At 40.2% G+C, this 20,817-nt stretch overlaps 1 protein-coding gene across 1 annotated transcript; it reads left to right on the top strand.

The window, feature by feature from the left end:
• Positions 1–107: 107 nt before the first annotated feature.
• On the top strand, positions 108–20,513 carry acin1b (apoptotic chromatin condensation inducer 1b). Its single transcript, XM_079809715.1, has 17 exons — positions 108–301; positions 1,265–1,330; positions 2,087–2,198; positions 2,653–2,732; positions 4,994–6,532; positions 6,806–6,870; positions 12,511–12,646; positions 14,983–15,028; positions 15,660–15,787; positions 16,045–16,197; positions 16,391–16,547; positions 16,655–16,800; positions 17,831–17,938; positions 18,092–18,199; positions 18,331–18,685; positions 18,771–18,868; positions 19,048–20,513. The coding sequence occupies exons 1-17, from the start codon at positions 164–166 to the stop codon at positions 19,381–19,383; spliced, it is 3,771 nt and encodes a 1,256-aa protein (XP_079665841.1). The 5' UTR covers positions 108–163; the 3' UTR covers positions 19,384–20,513.
• The last annotated feature ends 304 nt before the right edge of the window (positions 20,514–20,817 follow it).

Genomic DNA, 20,817 nt, shown 5'->3' with positions numbered 1-20,817 from the left:
TGCATATTGCAAATAACAGCTAAAAGCTTCGTTCATGCCCGTTCTTTGTGCATATGCACATGTTTTTATATTTGCCTGGCTCTGTCTTCCGGAGATCAGCTAGCGGTGACGCGCAGTGCGCTCGTGCACGGCCCCAGAAGTTCGAGCGCTCGGGTGAAGCAAAATGGCGGAATGCGAGGATGTTACGTTAGACGGCAAACCGCTTCATTCGCTTCGTGTGGCGGATTTAAAAGCCGCCCTGGAGCAAAGGGGACTCGCCAAAAGTGGACAGAAAAATGCACTTATTAAAAGGCTGAAAGGGGTGAGTTTGGTCAAAGGGCGGCCTTTTAATACCGTGCGCTTGCTGTCAAGTTGAGCTGAAGACGAGACTCGACAGGCAGGCCAAGTATCGGTGCTTCGAGAGCGGGAATGTTTGTCGAATGCATGTGGAGTTTGGGTCGTTTACCGCTTTGCATAGCATTTGTTTTCCACAATTTTGCAGTTATAGCGCGTAATTTAAATTATACATTCATACGGATGTTTTCTAAACAGTCTGGGTCATGACAAGCCGAGGTCTCAGAGTTGACATCGTGCCCGCGCGTCGTGTGTTTGTAGTTGGGGCCGCGCGCTTGTCAGTCTCATGTGATGGATGCGCGTGGACACTTGCACAACATTTATAAACATGGTAGAAATATAGTCTTTTGTTTCTAGTTACTATGTGAAAAAAGAAATGCTAAACACGCTCATCAATTTAGCTTGGCCGATTCCCATGGGCTATTTCTATGTAAATCACACACTAATTTGGGTTTAAATACGGCGGAATTTAAGAGTTGGGAATATTTCGCACTTCTTTCACTCGCAATAACGCGAGAGATGTTTTCTTTCAGCCCCGAATTTACATCGACAATTAGCGTAACGACCGGTAAACTGTTAGATTAACGGATTCATCCGCTAAGTATGTGATAACGTAGTGAATAATTTGAGAGGCTTATGCCACTCCCACCTCTGATATAAACACTTGATTCAGCGATACTAAACACTCTTTGTATCAAGTCGCAAGCGGTCATGTGCTGGTCGGGTAAGTGAGATATTTATGGGAGCTTTCGGACCTTTTCTTTATATGAACACTGTATTAAATAGGTTTGTGTCTCATGCAGCTTTGTCAGATTTAAGAACATAAACAGAGCGTTTGTAATATAAAAAAAGTTTGTTTTTGGATGTGGTCTGCCTGTAATATTTTCTATAGCGGTCTTCTAAATGTGCGTTTTCTGCTGTGTTTTTTAAGGCTCTTATGTTGGAGAATCTCCAACGAACATCAACCCATCAAGTTGGTCTTCAGCCCAACTCTCAGGTAAGATATTTTTGACTTTTTTTCCCTCATTTGCACTATTGGTAGATTTAGGTCTAAATTATCAACATGATCAAATATTTGCTAAAAGCAATATATTACTTCTCTAAGTTCTCTCTGATTGATTGATAGTTCATACTTTTTAGTACGTTTTGTGTACATTTGTCTTTTTGTAGTGAACTATTTAACGTTAATGATTTGTATAAAGTAAACATTAGAATAACTTTTATACTGTTAGTAATATTAATATAATAAAATAATGTTATCAAGATTAACATTTACTGGTTTGAAGCAAGCAATTTGGGTTTACTTGATTATCTAAACTTTTTTTTAGGAAAAAGACATTGCTATGCTAGATATAAAGTGATCTGTTATACTGTTATTAAAAAGGTTTTAATTTCTTCATTTGATTTACATTACAACTATTAGAATTTTTTCATATAAATAACAACATATCCACCAAATTTCATAATTTTGTTCAGCTTTGGCCCCATTTGGCTCCATATTTCACTTTATATCCTACTTTATGGACAATAAAAGCCTGATGCATAAATAAACTGCTATGTTGGGTAATTAAAAAATGCATTTGTGAAATTAGTGAGACATCTGATAACATTTTAACCCCCATTAACATGTCATGTATAGCCTCTGAACATTTATTATACATGCTTACTAGAACTAGAAGTTTGTTGTGCTTATTGGCTCCAACAGTTGTGAATGAGACTTGAATGGAGTGTGCTTTCTCTGTATGCATTTCAGATTGGAGAGGAGATGAGTCAGAACAGCTTTATAAAGCAGTACCTGGCAAAACAGCAGGAGCTCCTCCGACAGAGACTGGAGAGAGAAGCCCGGGAGGCCACAGAGGCAGATGGTAAGCAGACCCACACGTACATATACACACAGGTTATAACACTGACTTGACTGCACCATCTGTGTGTGCATTTTCAACATACAGTGATGCATAAGGTTTAAAGTCTCATACACTCATTTAGTGTTTCCAGTGATGAGCCTGCCATGCTAATACTGATGCACCAGTGTTTGTCTGGGTGTGCGTGAGTTAACTTGACTTCTCACACTTGCAGTGTGCTCTGAGGAAATACTAGGTGGTTTTCGCTGCAATTAAACAGGCATACTTTTGGTTTGCTTATTAGATTACATGTCTTCACCAGTGTAGAATTGTTGCTGTGCATTTATAGCTTTCATAGGGACTTTGACTTTCACCTAAGCTTATACTCTCATTGTATTTTCTTCAAGTATTCATGTTAGATACTTATTTTCTCCTTCAAAAAGCTAAATTCATGACCTTTGCAAAATGCTGCTTTCAGAGAGACAGAGTCCTGCTGGCCCTGAGGAGGATGAACACATGTTGTCGACCAAGGGTGGCACTTCATTTCTGCCAGATAAGGTAAGAACATAGTCTTTGTATAAAGCTGCCTTAAATGTGTGCACAAAGTAAACCTTTATTTGGTGTAGTGCATTTGTGCCTGCTATCAGATTTATTTGATCAGAAAATACAAAAAAATATTTTTTTGTCATAATTTACTAGGGCCAGATACTGGCTCAGATTTTCCCATTTGATTCGTAAGCTCTTGATTCAATTTTGGTTAAATTTGGGAATATTTTAGTTACAATGGCAAAAGGCATGTTTGAATAAAATTATTCTATGACTGCTATAGTACAATTCATGCTTATTTGACTGTAACTCATCTTTCATTATCACTTTATTCAATATATACTCAACTGTTTTTTGGGAATCATTGAGATTTTTTTTCGCGTGCTAAAGAAGTGAATACTTTTGTAGTTTTATTCAGCAAGTATTCATCAAATTGATAAAATGTTAATACGTAGAAATTATATGCTGGATTCTTTAAACGTCCTATTCATCAAAGAATCCTGAAAAATATGCATGTTTTCCACAAAAATATGTTTTCAAATGTTCAAAAAGCATCAGAATGATGTATGTGACACTGAAAACTGGAGTAATGGCTGCTGAAAATGCCTTTTGACCATCACAGTAATACATTAAATGTTAAAATGTATAAAAATAGAAAATTATTATTTTAATTTGTACTAATATTTCACAATATTACTTTTACTATAAATTTTTTTTTATTATTGTATTTTTGATTTAAAAAAAAATGTTTAAAAAAAATTACCAACCCCAAACTATTGAACAGTACTTTACATGTGCATATTTTCAAGTATTTTCATCCAACAACCCAAAGGAGATGACTGCATTTTTTTTTTTGACTTGGAAGGTGGAACATATTAAATAAAAATGTATTTTACCTTGAGATTTCACTCACTAGATAGCAGCAGAAATTGGATGATGTAATATAGAGAGAAGTACAGCATAGAGTGCTGTCCAGAAAACAAACGTTACCTGCTATGACAACTAGGGCTGGGAATCTTAAGGCACTTAACGATCCGATTCCGATTCTGGGAGTAACAATCCGATTCCCAAAACGATTCTTAACATACATTTTTGGTAACTAATTGTTGCAAAAAAAAAGTTTACTTTAGTTGGAGCCACAAAAAAAAAATCTTTAAAACATATGCTAATGCACAAGAAAACAACGCGATCGCTGAGAAGCCAAATTCAGTGTGTGCACATAACTTCTCACATGAGAACTTGCTGAGCTGCAACAGTCATGTTAGAGACATTTAACGAATCACTCGATTTAACGAATCACTCGACAAAACAAAGTCTTTGTTCAGAATTTTTCCATTCGTTTGAAACATTGTGCTGTGGTTCAGCAATATTCGATAAGTCGTTCCAAAAATTATGCCAGGGATGTTGGTAGGTTTATGTCCCGGCCACCGCATCGGAGACATAGGAGTGTTATTAAGCATTAATGGCAAGGAAAGCGCCGTATAGCCTACTTGAGTACCACTTCGTTATTTTGGCTCAGAATTATGTTTGTTGGAAATATTAACTTAATTTAGAAATGCTTTTGAAATTAAAAACTTTGCGCATTTAATAGGCAAAATAAATTTTTGAAACGGAGAGGCAGCTGCAGTGAGCGCAGACAGAGCGGCCAGAGAAACAGAGGCGCGACTGCTGTAAGGCGTTTAAGCAAAACTGCATAAAACGTGTGGGTGTTGAACCCTCTCACCGGGAAAAGTGTCCCCACGGGTGTGACGCCCCTGATCAGGTCGTAGTTTGTCCATTTTATCTTAAACGAAGGCAATTCACCAGCATACGAACGTTCGCCTATCAACAGGTTTTTCTGTTTGGCCAGTGACCGCGCGCGCACAGTGGTGAAGTGGCCGTTTGAATTGAACACAGAATCGATTCTGAATCGTTGAATAACAAATCGCGATGCATCGACCTTTTCTCCCACCCCTAATGACAATATTGATTTTCTATGAGAGTGGTCAGAATTGATGTAAAAGCGGTAGTGAGTCTAATATACTCATGTTGCGATTCCAATGATGAGCCTGCCATGCTAATACTGATACACCAGAGTTTTGACTCTCTGGGTGTAAGTGAGTTCAACTGAACTTCTCACACTTGCAGTGTGCTCTGAGGAAATAGTAGGCAGCTTTCGTTTACTGTCAAGCAAACATATTCTGTTTGCTTATATTACATTATTACTAATGCATAAATAATTACAAGTTGTGCCTATGTATGTGTTTTAATATTTCATTTCCAATATTTTCCAGCATCACATCGTACACTCTCATCTGTCTGTAAACCAGGCGGGTGGAGGTGGGTTGCCGCAGGACCCCGGGTTAATGGGATCACACAGGTTGGATACAGGCCCTGTTCCTGTGTCTCAAGAATCACCTGACACTAAAGCCGGGAGGATCTGGCATCCTTCGTTCCTCCCAGGCCACGAGGAGGTCGCAACACCTTCCCCTCCACGAGCAGTTGCCTCCTTGTCTGTTCGCGTGGTTGGACAACCAGAGCGTCAAGGCCTGCCAATCATGATGCCCCGTTCCCAAGATAGAGAGGGAACGGCGCCGGTTGAAGCAGGTCCTGCCCATTCAGTGTTGCAGCTCAGCCGTTCTGCAGGGGCTGCAGCTTGTTCTCAAGTTGATAGCGATGATGACGAGGATGATGATGATGATGATGACAGTGAAGATGATGATGAATGGGGCCCTTCCTCACATGGGAAAAAGGACGTCCGGGCTCCTCCGGTACAAGCTCCACCAGCTGCAGCCCCCCACCGATCCCGTCGAAAGCTTCAGCCCCCACAACACATCCCTCCCCAGCCTCAACCAGTCCACCAGCCACCTCTGCAGCTCCGTCAACCTACTCCTCCCCCATCACCACCTCCAGAGCTCTCTTTCCCTCTACCTGATACTCCCAAACAGAGCCCGCATGACCAAGATGAGCCAGCCGGCATAGCAGAAGATGCTGCTCCAGGGGCAGGCATGGTCTCTCCTCCATCCCTCAAAAGACAGGAGTCCAGCTCCAGTTCTAGATCCAGCAGCCCAGAACCCCCATCCACACGGAGACCTGGTCCCCTTAGCCTACTGGTCCAAAAAATGGAGTCTGAGGGCGTGTTTAATGCACAGAAGGCAGGGATGGAGGGAGAAGGAGAGATGGAAGTTGAAGAGCAGGAGGATGGCGAACCAGCAGCACAAGACCCTGCTCAGAAGCTTCTCGGGTCAGAGGTGTCCATGCAAGTACCCACAATGGCCACTGCTCAACAAGATTCTGAGTTGGAGAAAGAGAGAGTTGAGGAAAAAAGAAGTGATGAGAAAGAAAATGAGAAAGTAGATGAGACCTCTGCACCATTCCATTTGACGTCACCCACAACTTTCCCACCCAGGAGAAAACAAATGTTCTCAGAGGTCCCACCACCTGAGTCACTTAAGTCACCCTCCAAACCTGAGCCGGTGTCAGCCCACACCTCAGGGCCGAAGTGCCCTGAAGATGTTGCTATGGAGACAGAGGCCTCTACAGCAAAGGTTGAATCCAAACACAAGAAGGACAAAGAAGTGAAGGTTCTGGATAAAGAGGCACCTGAACAGTCACCTAAACCAGCAGAAGAAAGTAAAAAGGCCCTAAAATCGCCACATGCTACTAAAGAAAAAATAGATAAAACAAGAGAACGTTTACTGAGAGAAAAATCTCCTGTACGGCGCTCCTCAACATCAAGTCAGTCATCATCTGACACTGATTCAGAATCATCATCCACTCGTTCTTCAAGCTCTCCTTCACAGGAAAAATCCAGCACACCCAGCCAAAAGAAGGTGAGTACTTGGCCCATTCACACAGACCTATGGTTTTTAATTCTGCCTTTGGTGTGTTCTGATGATGAACCTGCCATGCTAATACTGATGCACCAGTCTGACCATGTCTCTCTGGGTGTAAATGAGTTCAGCACAACTTCTCACACTCCTAGTGTGATCTGAGGACAAACACAAGGGATATTTGTTCAAATAAACAATAAAAAAAGTACATAATGGAATACATTCACTGTAAATATGATCTTTGATGAAATTGTCTTTCTTTACTCAAACTAGGATGAGAACGAGAACAGAAGAGCAGATGTTGAAGAAAAGAAGGCTCAGTCTTCCAGGGCAGCAAGGTATTTCATAGATACACTACATTGCATTTTACAGGTGAAAAAGAAAAACCACAATGCAAAATTTTATATTATTTATTAATGAGTTTTAAACAATAAACATAATAAAATGAAACCATTAAAATGCATTCTCGGACACAATATAATTTCTTTTTTTAGTCTTTTTGTTCCTGTTGTATCTCTTTTTTGAAGTACTTACAAAATGTAACGTTAAAAAATTACTCCATGATTCCCATGATCATGCAAAGCCAGTTAAATGCTTTATAAAGAATGTTTTCATAGGTATGCTCTACATATTTAATTTCTATGTAATTGTTTTTAAAATAATTTCCATCAAGCTTACATAACTGGAATTTCAAGTTACAAGCATTCCTTACTCTCTTTCACAAATCATTGAATTTCAAAACCATTGTCTCCACTTTGCCATCTTTGAAATCAGAGAAATTTGTCTAAATTGCAGAATCACCCAGCATGTGTGAGCTCAGAAATGCATGAGCTCAAACTCTGCCGTCTGTTCTCATGCATAGTTTAGTGTGAGAACCCATTTGCTCTCATTCAGTTCTTTCCCACCAGGACATCCAGCAGATGGGAGTCCCTCTTGGTCTTTTTTTCCCCTTAATGACATGTAGTGGAATTAAAGGGTTAGTTCACCAAAAAAATGTCATCAATTCAATTTCTCACCCTCGTTCCAAATCCGTAAGACTTTTCTGTGTTTGCATCACGCATTGTTGAATGTTTATATGTGAATAAAAGCCTAAATTCAATCTGTTCAACAAATAAAGTGACTGTCTTTTCAGAAAATTTGGACTAAACCACTCAATTCTTACGGATCAGTTTTAAGAACTCTTTATGAACTTTTTGAAGCGTCAAAGTGGCATTGCGTGTCAATGGAGGGACAGAAATCACTGCAATTTCATTAAAATGCATAATTTTAATAAATTCTGCTAAATGTAAAATGTCTTCATTTGTGTATTGTTTCAAAGGTGAACGAAAGTCTTATGGGTTTGAAATGGAATGATGACAGAATTTGCATTTTTGTGTGAACTAATCCTTTAATGCTATATTGGGTAGTGTGTTGGATCATTTTAATAATGCAGTGAGGAGAGCTGAGGTTTTAAGAAGCAAAGACTGACTTATGGTTATTGTTGTGCACAGGTTTGTAAGAATGACTACAATTGTGACAAGTAATTAGAAATGAAACCAAACACATCCTAATAAACTTTTCATTGTATATATACTAGAAATGTTTTTAGATCCTGGTGGTTGCATTACAAGAGTCCTACAGTAACACAAGAAAGTTCGAATTAAAGTATTTTCTGTATTTAGTCAGAGTCTTCATAAAAACAAATAAGTGCAAATAAACAGTGTATTATGTATAAAGCAAAATGATCTGAGACTGACAAAGTATGTGAACCTTGCTTTCAGTATCTGGTGTAACTTCATTTTTAGCAGCAGAATGCCAACCACACATTTCCAGTGTGGATCAGCCCTGCAGTTCCTCAGTTTGGAGGAAATTTGGCCAGTTCTACCATACAAAATGGCTTAATTCTGATGTTGTTGGACGTCATTGCGTTAATTACTTAAATATCTTCCTGTTTTATCTAAATTATAAAAGTTTTTGCTGGCCATAAAACACTTTGAAAATAGTTTTGCAACTTTTTCCAACCAAGCAGGCATCAACTTTATTCTGACCAAAATGATCGAAGAGTATTGTTTTTTTTTTAATAAAGCGGAAAATGTTAATATGTGTATTATTTGTTTGACTGGATTCTTTTTATAAATGAAGAATCTGATAACAATGAATGCAAAATTCATAAATCGTAAAGGGATACAAATCTGTCATTTTACTCACCCTCATGTGGTTTAAAACCTGTTTGATTTTCATTCTTCTGTGGAACATTAAAGAAGAAATGGCTGTTTATTTAGTCTTTGTCCATACAATAGACAACTGGCTGGTTGCCAGCATTCTTCGAAATGTCATCTTTTCAGCTCTGCAGAAAAAAGTAAGTCAAAGGTTTTGAACCACATTAGGGTGATGGCATATTGTTTTTACGTTTGAGAATCCTTAAAGGAATAGTTCACACACCAATCTTTTTGTTTGGGACGTTCATTGGTTAGAAACGTACTATACAGTCTTATCCAAAGAAATAGATTCAAGCAATAGTTATTTTAACATTTAAGATATGAAATGTAAGGGCGGATGTATTTTTAATCAGGCGTTCTATGTGACAGCCTATCAACCGGCGTGGCCTTGGAGGAGGGGTCCTGCATGTACTTCTCACACTTCCCCCAGCGCTGCTCAATATGGCTGCTCTGTGAGCGCCGCCGTGACTATACCGACGCATTGCACAAGAGAGAAAAAAAAAACACAGCTTTGCAGCGCGTCCGCTTCTCGCATTTCTACCTACGCATCCGTGACCGGCAGAACCGATATAGAATCGGTCGTCGCGATCCCGGTTACAGCCTGACATTATGCTGTCGGACGGCAACAAAAACGGGTAAGGGTTGAAACGAGAGGGGAGAGGTGGTTTCTAGAAATACCCTACGGCGCTAGGTTGGCACATCGTTGAGGTGATAGACATATATATGATGTATAATATAATCGATCGAGCGATTGTATTTGTGTATTTAAGCTTTAGTTAAATTTCAAACGAAACATCGTTTTTATCTAGGTGCTGTCTCTAAATCGCAGTGGGCTTGGCTGTGTCTTAAAACCAAGTGAGCTGCCTACTTAGACAGCATTTTTGCCGTCACAATGATCGAATTGAATTGGATGTCTCGTATGATGCCCAAAAATGCTAACATGGTTATCTCATTGGGTTTTTAACGCAGGCGTTTTCGTTAAGATGTTGGGGGAAGGGGTTCGTCTTCAGGCACTTGGATTCTTTAAGGATGTGAGCAGTTCTCTGGCATTTTAATCACGAGAGATGCATGTAGTGTTTAATTAGTAATGAAGATACCATATCCACGATGGCCTGTATGAAAAGGATTGCAGCATCTCATGTTATGAATAAAACAATGTTAACTCGGCTTGCGTTTCACTGAAGTCCATTTAACAGCGTAGCTATTTATGTAATTAGGTGTAGTTTAAGTGTTGCTTGGTACTTGATAGTGTGGTAAGGAAGCACTAAGAGTGATCCTGAGCTAAAATTATTATGCCTAAAGTTAGGTGATCCAAATATTATTGCATAGGTCTGTGTGTTGTTTCAACTAATTTGTTTGAAGGAAAGCAAATTCTAAGCATTGTGTTCATATGCTAGGTATTGAAAGTCCTTAGGAGGTAAGGGGATGCACCCTAGTGAGCAATGACATCAGTGATGGAAAATCACAGAAATGTTTTCCAAATGTGTTTTGAGCTTTAAAGATCAAACTCCAAAATGTCAATCTGTATATGAATATCGTTTAAGTCAGTCTGAATAGATTATGATTCATTAACTGTTACTAAGTGTCTTAGTGCACGGAAAATGAACTCCTGGGCCACTGTAGTTCGTTTGAGGCGGTCTTTCAGGTTTTCCTCTTGGTGCTTGCCAGCTTTGCATTCATGTGTAAATGCTAAGTATTCTAAGCGCTTGGCTTTTTTGTCTACGGGGGATCTAGCTACCCGTCCCCCTTCCCCTCAGCATGTGTTGACTGCTTTAATACAAAGGGAAAGGCTTGTGCTCAGAGAACCCAGAGGCAGGTTTCCCCTCCTCAGAGCAAATGGCATCAGGGTTGTCTCGTCCCTGGAGACCACGGTGCCAAGGTGTGCTGCACAGGTGTGCGTTTATGTGTGAGAGACGGCTTGGTTATCTATAGAACAATGAATGCGATTGAATCCCCTGTAGGTACGGGAATGTCAGGAGCCGGTTAATCTGTTCCCCTGCCAGTACGTTGTTTGCCACGGTTTAAATGTATTATATCAAAAGTGTTGCATACAAGATATAGACCATTCTCAACACTGTTGTATGTGCTTAAACGGTTTGATTATTGTCAGAGCTGATGGCTGCCAATGAATGTCATCAGAAGTACACTACTGTTCAAAAGTTTGAGGCCGGTAAGATTTTTAAAATGTTATTGAGACGCCAATGCTCTTATGCACACCAAGGCTGCATTTATTGTATTAAAAATACAGTAATACTATGAAATATCACAATTAAAATTAAAAAGCTGTTTTAATATTTGAATGTAATGAGACAAAGCTGAATTTTCAGCATCATAACTCTTCAGTGTCACATGATCCTTCAGAAATCAGTCTATGCTGATTTGCTATTTTGGAGGCATTTCTTATTATTATCAATAGCCCTATTCGTAGGGGGTTAGTTTTACACGGGTAGATGGAGTAATGTAATTTTACCACAGGACGTCTGTAATATTATATTAGCACAGGATAAGAAATCTCAGTAAAACTAGCAGAAGTGGGAGGGGTAACCACTGTCGCCTCCCTGCCGTCATGTGCATATTAAAGTTGCTTTCTGATATCATGTGCGCAAACAAAATCTAAACAGTTAGGTCCGGTCGAACAATTTATTAATTAAATTCTGATTGGATTCTGTTGGTAATAGGCACTTACCTAAAGCTAAAAGAAATGTAATGCCTCTGACAAGTGCTTTTGACCATTTTTTTTATCTGAATGGTAAGCAGAAAGCCCTTGAAGTTTGCCACAGAGTTTTGTCCCACCACCTAGAACGCAACTGAATGCTTTTTCAAGCGCCTCCATATTTGAAAAAACGTGTAAAACAATTTTTAAACAGGAAAGGCAGGAATATTTACATTTGTGTTTACAGCAGGTCTATTCACACAGGATTGGGATTCTCTGAGGTAATTTTCCCGGACTATTTTACAGAAGGTAAAAGTGGCCATAATCTTTTCTGACATTGTCCGTAATGATTACTGAGATGTCACATTCGGATGAGACTGAAATCACTGAGAAGCTCTGGTAATTATTTACCCCACCTCTCCAAGTAAAACTAATCCTGTCCGAATAGTGCTAATGTTGAAAACAGTTGTGCTGCTTCATACTTTTATGGAAACTGTGATGAACCTCAGTATTGACTTTGATGAAATTTTCATGGGGAAGCGCACACACTTATGTGGTGGAAAGTTCACGGGCCACAAAACGGCATATCTGTAACCTCAAGCAGCCACTCCCTTGATTTTTATTAGAACCTGTATTAACAAGGTGTATGCTGTGTATGCTAAGCATTACTGTTTCAATGCATCAATGACATGGTTATAAATGCACTGATGTGTATTTATTGTATTGCATACTAGCGGTGTCATGAATTGACTACTTACCGCTGCACTCATGTTACATCAAGTATACTCAAATTAATATTCCCTTTAATTAATCTATTTGCAGTTTCTTTCCTCTCTAGCTTTACAACAATTCATTAGTACAGAGAAGTCATAATTCACGCCAATTTAATTTGTGTGTTTATTTGTGTATACTGGCCTTGGCAATATGGAAATGTTGTATTGGTTTTTCTCTCTTAATATTTGCAAGGTAGGTGTGTGTGCGTGTGATAGATATGCTGGCAGTGATTTAGTCATTTAGCCAGGCAGTTATTTATAGGTGGAGTGACCCAGATCAAGCAGCCTCAGCCACCTTACCCCTTACTCTCTTTCTGTCTCTCTTTTTCTCTTGTTCACTGACTGTTTCTCTAGGGAGGTAAAGCAGGAGGCTCTCTCTGAGCCTGCAGGCCAAGTTGCTATGGAGCTGGAGGGCCGCTCACATTCAGAGAGTGCTATGCAACCGTCTGACCACCAGGGGGCAGAATCAAGCGAGTCCCACCCAGAGGAGGTAAGAAGGCCCACAGAACGACGATCCAGTGGAAACCTTAACCCTGAAATATGACGAAAGGGATAACAGAAGTTTGTGAGGCAGTTGTAGCTGAACCTTTTGGAGCCAAAGTGATCTCAAATTGTCATCTTTCTTCAGATTCAGTTCAGGATTGGGTATTAGACTACTGTTACCATCTGTACAGCAGCTGTAGCAATGTGTGGGGGATGTGGATGGCTAATGTGTGAAATTAGAAACAGTTGAGGTCATTGCGTGTGTGAGAGGGGATGAATCAGTGCTAAATTTAAATATGCTGCTTACTTTTTTTTATTAAATATAAATCTTTTGTAGCTTAAAAGATGTTGAGATGGGTTAGAGTGGTCAACTAGTTGTCCATCGACCAGCTTGTTGATTTAAGTTCAACAAAGAACCTTGAAAGGTTGCATCTCTAAATTAACTTAAACAATACCCTTTTCATATATCGTGCCGTAAGTGTCTATATAAGTAGTGCACAGTGTGTATTTGAGTTGTAGTGAGCAAATGATAGACCCTGGCATCATGTAGTTAGAGATGTAGGCTCTCTCTGTCTTCCCTATTTTCCTGCTGTTTCTTTCTCTATGCCACTCTGTGTCTTTTGCTCATGTTCCCTTTCTCTTTTTATCTCTGGATCTGGTAGTATGACTGTTTTGTGGTTTAAAATCCCATTGATTGCTTTGTTGTGAAGGTGCCCTCCCCTCTTCCATTGCTCATACTGGTACCTGCATACTGCCACCACCTCTTCTCCTCTACCACCTCCATCAACTGCCCCGCTATGCCCAAGCGTCTCGGCTGTACCTGAGCTAGGCCCCCAGAGTCGCCACTGCACACTTAGCCTGATGGAACCTGCCGGATCATTGGCCACTGACTCGTCATGCAAAGCTGATGTGGCCTCCTGATGGAACTGCTTAAGAAAAGCCAAAATAGCTGTTGAGATGGGGAGGCGTCAGTCGTATTTGTGGAAAAGAAAGAATGCTGCTCACCAACAAAGACATTTTTCGAAGTGTTTATGCTAACCAAACACAAACATCAGATGGACTTCTGTCAGCAAGACGGGAACTGTCTTGACGCCTCCTGCAGTTTTTGCCCACACTTCAGTACTTGAACGAACTGATATCTGCACAGACTCATTACACAAACACCTGCTGTTTCTCACACGCTTATGGACTGATCTCCAGAGAGTCGAGCTATCTGAGATAATGAAGTGATGTTTATGGGCTAACTACTGGATTTACTACCAACTCTTTCCTGTCGCTTTTGGGTCTCATCAGTTTGTCAACAGCCATGCAGCACTTTTTAAACAAGGATTAACCAATACAAATGGACTTGCTGGGATATTTCAAAGAACTTCATGCTCCAGTCTGATAAAAAACAGAACATCCTAGAAAATCCTCAGATGAACTTGTGGACAGCATGAGACCCTTTGCAAAATGCTGAAAAGGAAACAATCTTTACCAATGTGTCACAGGTGTTTTTGTGACACACAAAGTGTACAAAGGACTTTCAGTTTATGCAGATGATAAAATGCTGTGACAGATTGTTACCAGAATTTTGGCTTGTCAAACATCATGTGATTCTCATTGGTTTGTAAGGAGGATGCTATCACCACAGCACAGGACACCGGGAGTTTTTTGCCAGACTTCCGTTGCTTCCTGAACACTCAACAAAAACTCCAAAGACTTTTAAAGACCATTTGAATCACAATTCCCACCACAACAGCAAAAAAACAGCCATTGAAACAAAGTGCAGTTCCTGTCAGCCGGCCAATCAGCACACTCAATTGTGATCGTATCTCGCCCTCGCTCCTCAGCCTCCTCTGATTGGACCTTTGTTGCCTAGATACAGTGCACACTGCTGTGCGGTTGGGCCATAGTCAAGCCAGAGAGGAATCAGGTGTCAATGGTACCAGGAAAACCCTTTTTCCCAAGATGTATTTGTTTATAAATAACTTAAAATGGAAAGAAGGTTTTTTGCTTTGTTAATGATGAGGTTAGAGGGTGTTAGTAATCCTGTATTTTACAGCACATAAGGGAAAGAAGGGAAATTTAATCAAGCATGTGTTAGCTGAAGTTATGTTAAAGTAAAAACTAAAGCTATAGCAATTTAAGGGACTTAAAAATCCAGAAACAGTTTATAATAATGGTTGGATTCTCAAAAGAAACTGTACATTATTGGTGTAACTGATAGCTGTGCATCTGTTCTTCCCCCCTCTCCTTTCTCTCATTCCCCTCCTTTTCCCAATGTCTCTTTTGTCTGTTGTCTGTCTCTTCCTCCACACATCCACTGGGATCTTGTTTCTCCTCCTTTCTGTTTCATTTCAGAGCTCCACTGCAAAATCGTTTGCTGCCCGAAAGATCTCCCTGAGCAGTAAGTGTCTTCACAATGCTATTTCTTTTACCCCTAGGTTGCTTCAGCCCACTCTGTGCATTTTCTCCAAAGAAAAGTAATAATTGCCTCTGCACTGCCTGTTGAAACCTGCTGATCTAGAACCTTAACCAGTAACAGGGGTGAGATACTGTCCTCAACAAGTACAGTTTTAAAAACAACAACTCTGGCTAGACGAGTGCACCAAAATCGATCTAATTTATTTTGCATCAGTCACATCATGTAGCTGTCCACTCTTCATTACAACATCATGTGATGTGCATAGTGTTGAAATGAACCCAGTTCCAGTTGTGCAGCAAAGTACTTGGTCTCTTTTTATCTGAAATGCGTTTCTATGTTCAAATAACTGAATTGTTTGCCAAATTGCCATAATTACATTTAGTTAAATATTCATTTAACTACTGTTTATTACATCAAAGCCTGCGCTTACATGCTTAAAGAAACTAAAGTTTACCTCTTTTGAAAGTTGATTTGGACAAAAGCGTCTGCAAAATGTATAAATGTAAATAAGTACAAGTCAATTAGGAATTATATGCTTCGCTATGCTTCTTTACCAGTCATTTACAGCTGGATCTGGTCGTGCAGTTTTGTGATTCATTTTTCTTGACACTAGGTAAAACCGAGATTGCATCATCTGAGTCAGAGCCTGTGGGCGGAGCCAGCAGGAAGAGAAGGTGGGGGTCTAGTACAGCAGTCACTGCCAAAAAGCCGTCAATCAGCATCACCACTGAATCGCTCAAGGTAAATAATTCAAGACCACTCCCACATTACCTCAGCAGACACGCGATGAATCACTACCTGATTTTGACAGCCTTGCTGCTTGAATAAATTCAACGTTATAGGGTCAATGTTGCGTTATTCTCAAGTTTTATATGATGAAAAGCTTAAATGTATAGACGTTGATGTATAGTTTGGACAGAATTTAACTGAATATAAGTTTTTAAGTAGTACTGCATAAAAGTATTTTAACGTGACTTGGAAATTGTCATCTTTTACAGACACTGATTCCAGACATCAAGCCCCTACAGGAGGCGGTGGTTGAACTACACCCAGATGAGGGGCGTCTCTCTGTGGATGAGGACTCATCCGGGCCTCGTGAGCGAGAGGAACCAGAGGATCAGGGCCTCAAGATCAGACGTACAGTGACACAGGTGAGCACAGACTTGTGACGGGTAGCTGATAAAACAAATGTTAAGGTTTGAAAAAGTTAAGTGACTTATTGATTTATTGATTTAGGAGTGAATCTTTTCATAGGGGAAAATTGTCATCGTCTTTTGAAGTTCAGGTTTTGGCCCTGCTATTCAATGAGCAATTTTTTCTTGTACCTTTTAAACTTTGGTTCAGATTGTTCCATCTGATGGACATGAGAATGGGCAGAAAGAAATGGAGGAGGATGATGATGAGGAGTCGAAATGGACAGGAGGAGAGAAGGAAAAGCATAGGACACAGGAGAGCTCCCCTGATGCTAGCGTAGAAATACAGGAGGGTGATTCCAAGAAAGGTAATTTCTTAGTTTTGTTCCCATTTTTTTTTTACATACTTGAAGAAAATCCTTTTTTTATATTTTAAACGAGCAAGATTATAATAGTTTTTATTTTCCTCTCTCAGTCACTCCCAATGATTCTTTGGTGCGGCGCTCCATCAGTCAGCAGAAATCAGGCGTGTCCATAACTATTGACGACCCCATAAGGACGGGTCGCCAGCTGTCTCCTCCTCGTGGAAAAACCTCCAAAATCATACACGTATGCAACCTGGTAAGCACTAGATGACGTCACTCATGTCACTGCTCAGTGTCTCACTATAATGTAGGAGTGTCTCAAATAAAATATTAAGAGTGCGTGAATAGCGCCACTGCACTGTTAAAAGCTTTATCTCTTAAGGCCAATTTATACTTCTGCGTCGAGTGTAGCCGACGCCGTCGTGAACATTTATACTTCTGCGCTGTTGTCCGCCTCAGTGTGCAATTACACATGCAGACGCTAGAAGGCAGTGTCCTTGGGCATTTTGGTGTAATCAAGACAACAGCCGAAGAAGAAGCAGCTTGTTGTGTAGAATGTGTACATTCATGTCGGAGTATCAGCAGCAGTGAGAGAGCGGCTTTTCTTGCAGCTTGAGTTGTTGTATCTAATACAAATGAAGCATCTCTAGTTGATTAGTAAAGTTAAATAAGGCGATCTGGCGCTGGAATGCGTTTGTGAAATCATGCAGAGCTCGTGGCCGCTGTTTTCACTAGCGGTGGCTCGAGCAATCGATTGCTGTTGCGGAGACTTAATTCACGAAATGTACCCTAATGTGTCCCTGTTCTTGATATACAATTACTGATTAACATCTTTGGTTTTAATGAGAAAATAAATAAACGATACTCAGCGGATCTATGTATTTATTTAGTAGCATAAAGAATTGCTGGACTACAAAATATTGTGTTATAGCAGACGTAAGGAACTATCATCCCATTTCTGGACACACACACACTCCTATCGCAGATTTTTTATTTATTTATTGACCTGAGGGAAGGGTTCTGGCAGACCAATCACAGCGCTTGCGGTCCGTGTAGAATTGACATGTTGTTACATTTTTGGAGAGGTGAGCGTCAGGGTACGGCGTCGGGTACGCGTGTATCACAGCCTACAGCGTAGCTACGGCGTAGGTCCGACGCAGAAGTATAAATTGGCCTTTATGAGGAACATAATACTTGAGGGTCAGATTTGTTTTGTGTGTTATGGTGGAGACACACTAAAAATTCTGCTGATCTTTTGACCCCTTCTCTGAACTGTTGCTCTCTAGGTGCGACCTTTCACCTTAGGGCAGCTGAAGGAGTTGTTAAATCGGACTGGTACGTTGGTGGAGGAGGCTTTCTGGATCGACAAGATCAAATCTCACTGCTATGTCACAGTAAGATTATTACTTTTAAACAGTAGTGTTATTTTTATTATTCTGTATTGTTTATTATCCATAGTTGTCTCATAGTTCAATAATGGTATGATATTTTGCCACCTGATGCATTAGTTTCTTTTAACCTCCCTTCTGTCATGTTCTCTCTCTCAGTACTCCACTGTAGAGGAAGCAGCGGCCACCCGAGAAGCACTGCATGGTGTGAAATGGCCCGCGAGTAATCCCAAAGTACTACGGGTGGATTTTTGCGAGCAGGATGAGGTCTGAACAGTTCTGCAAAATTTGCTTCACTTGCTTTTTTGCTTTCACCATTCTCTTGTCATTATTTTAGTCTCTCATGTTATTAATCAAACTTTGTATGCTTCTCTTTTTGTGATTTCTTCTGTCTCCAGGTGGACTTCCATAAAGGTCTCGTGTCCAGTGACCGTGTAGGTCATGACCCTCAAGCCTCAGGAACCGCAGGCCGCCCTGCCGCACATCCTCCACTCCCACCTGCAAACCATGAAAAAGAGAAGGAACGAGAGAGAGAGCGAGACGGAGGGGTTCCATCTGTGAGAGACCAGTGGGCTGAGAGAGAGAGAGCGATGGAGAGGAGAGAGAGGACTCGTTCTGAGCGGGAGTGGGACCGGGATAAGGTGAAGGATTTCGGGAAGGATGACCGAAACGAAAGAACGAGAAGGTCACGATCGCGGGACCGAAGACGTAGAGAGAGAGGCAAGAGCAAAGAGAAGAAAGCAGAAAAGAAAGGTGAGGAACTAAATCTTGTAAAAAGTTCACTGATCTAATTTTTCCCCCCATTTTGACTTGATTTGACATCGTCTCCTTTTTCCAGATAAACCAGAAGAGCCTCCTGTAAAACTTCTTGATGACCTGTTCCACAAAACTAAAGCAGCTCCCTGTATATACTGGTTACCTCTCACAGACGAACAGGTCAGCATGTCTTCCTCTACTCACACACAACCCTCCATCTTCTATTTCCCCCAAAAATTAAAATAAAAAAATATTTGTATTCTGAAGATCTTACGGGTTTGGAACGACATGGAGTAATTAATAACAGGTGCTAAAAGTGGATGGAAACGTGGCTAATGTCATTCTTTGCTTTTTTCCAGGCGACACAGAGAGCTCTGGAGCGTGCTGAGCGCAAAAAGGAGCGAGAGAAGAGGATGAAGGAACTCCAGGAGGAAGAGGAAAAAAAGCGAGAAGATTGGAGGGGGAGAGCAAAAGGCCGTGACAGAGAGGGAGGGAACACAGCAGTAGGAGCGGGTGTTGTGAGACGTTCAACTGAGGGAGAGAGAGACAGAGGCAAGGAAAGAGAGAGAGAAAGAGGCAGAGAGGCAGAAAAGAGGAGAGATGGCCCAAGAGGCCGTGGTAGCGACTCCAAATCTGCAGGGGGCAGCAGACGCTCACAGAGCCGTAGCAGCACCTCCAGAGACAGACGCCACTGAGTGTAAAAGTGTGTTTGAGCGAGTGGAAGAGTGTGAGGAGGATTTGTAAGATCAGAGTCGTCAGCAAGATGACCGCTCTAAGGACGATAAATGCTGGTCTTTTTCACTCATTAAAAAGATAGTCCAGACAAAAATGAAAGTTTTGTCATATACTCACCCTCACATTCTTCCAAAACTATGACTTTCCTCTGCAGAAAAGATATTTTGAAAAAATTCAGTTGTTTTTGTCTATTCAATGAAGTCAAAAACAACTTTAAACCAACCCCATTGACGTTTCATTGTATGGACAAAAAATTGTTAATTCAAAATATTCCTTGTTTCTTGTTCTGTTCCACATATAGGTTTGGAACATGATGGTCAGTAAATGACAGACTTTTCATTTTTGAGTGAACGGTCCCTTTAACACTTCAGTCACTCAATGCTGTTTTATGTGAAACTTTTTTTTTTGTGGTCACCCCAAAAATCTCAAAAGAATCAGGACTAATTCTAATGAAGGGTCTGGTGAATGTTTATTTTTTAAAACGAATTAGGCGTGTGTACCAGTGTGCTTTCTAAAGCTCACAAACACCAAAGTCAAGAGACTATATGAATCATATATTCCTTCTCTCCACCCCAGTGTCCTGGCTTGTATTTTTATTTATAGTTTAACTAGTGCCACTTTAGGCTAGAACGTAGTTAAATCTGTGTATAATTATGGGGCTTGAAATTCTGTATCCAGATTCAATTAATATATTTCCAAATGGATGGAATAAAAAGTCCTCCATCCAGATGTTTCAGCCACTATTGAGAGTTAACAGAGCCAGTCCTGCTGTCGACTCTGATCTCACACAAGATCTGAGTTTATTGAAGTAACTACTGATGTCCGATGCTACGAACCACACTGTAGACTCATTTGTTAGATTCTCATCTCCACCTTCATCTGTTCTCCTTTCCCTGGTCTTATGAAGTCGCGTACTGTTCATCTCTGTGAATCAGACAAGGTATAAATTGAACCTTTGTAGAGAAGATAGCAAGAGGCCTTTTAATATTATTTTAATGTTTTAGTTTTGAAGATAAATTGCAAAAGATTCTTTTTGGATTATTTTCTTTATGAATGTACAAAGAATAATAAAAGACGGAAGGAAATTTTGTTTGCTTTGTTGATGTGGAATGTTTTTTCATTAATGCCAAGAATAATTGTGGCGAATAACTAGCATGCCACACTATGAATTGATAAAGTCAGCGGTGATTATTACAGGTCCAGGTGTGGAAAAGAGATTTTCTAAAAACAATGTTCAGATATTCTAGTTTTGCTCTAAAATATTGTTCCTATATAACATTGTAAATATTGTTGCGTGTATATTGTTCTTTTTTGAGTGTTTTCACAGGCTTGAAATTTAATACAAACCAGTGTGAAATGTCAGTCTTTTGTCATCTCTACACTAAACATAACTT

This window comes from Gobio gobio, assembly GCF_949357685.1.
Source record: "Gobio gobio genome assembly, chromosome: 2".
In the NCBI taxonomy this organism is placed as follows: domain Eukaryota; kingdom Metazoa; phylum Chordata; class Actinopteri; order Cypriniformes; family Gobionidae; genus Gobio; species Gobio gobio.
This window is presented reverse-complemented; position numbering and strand designations above follow the sequence as displayed.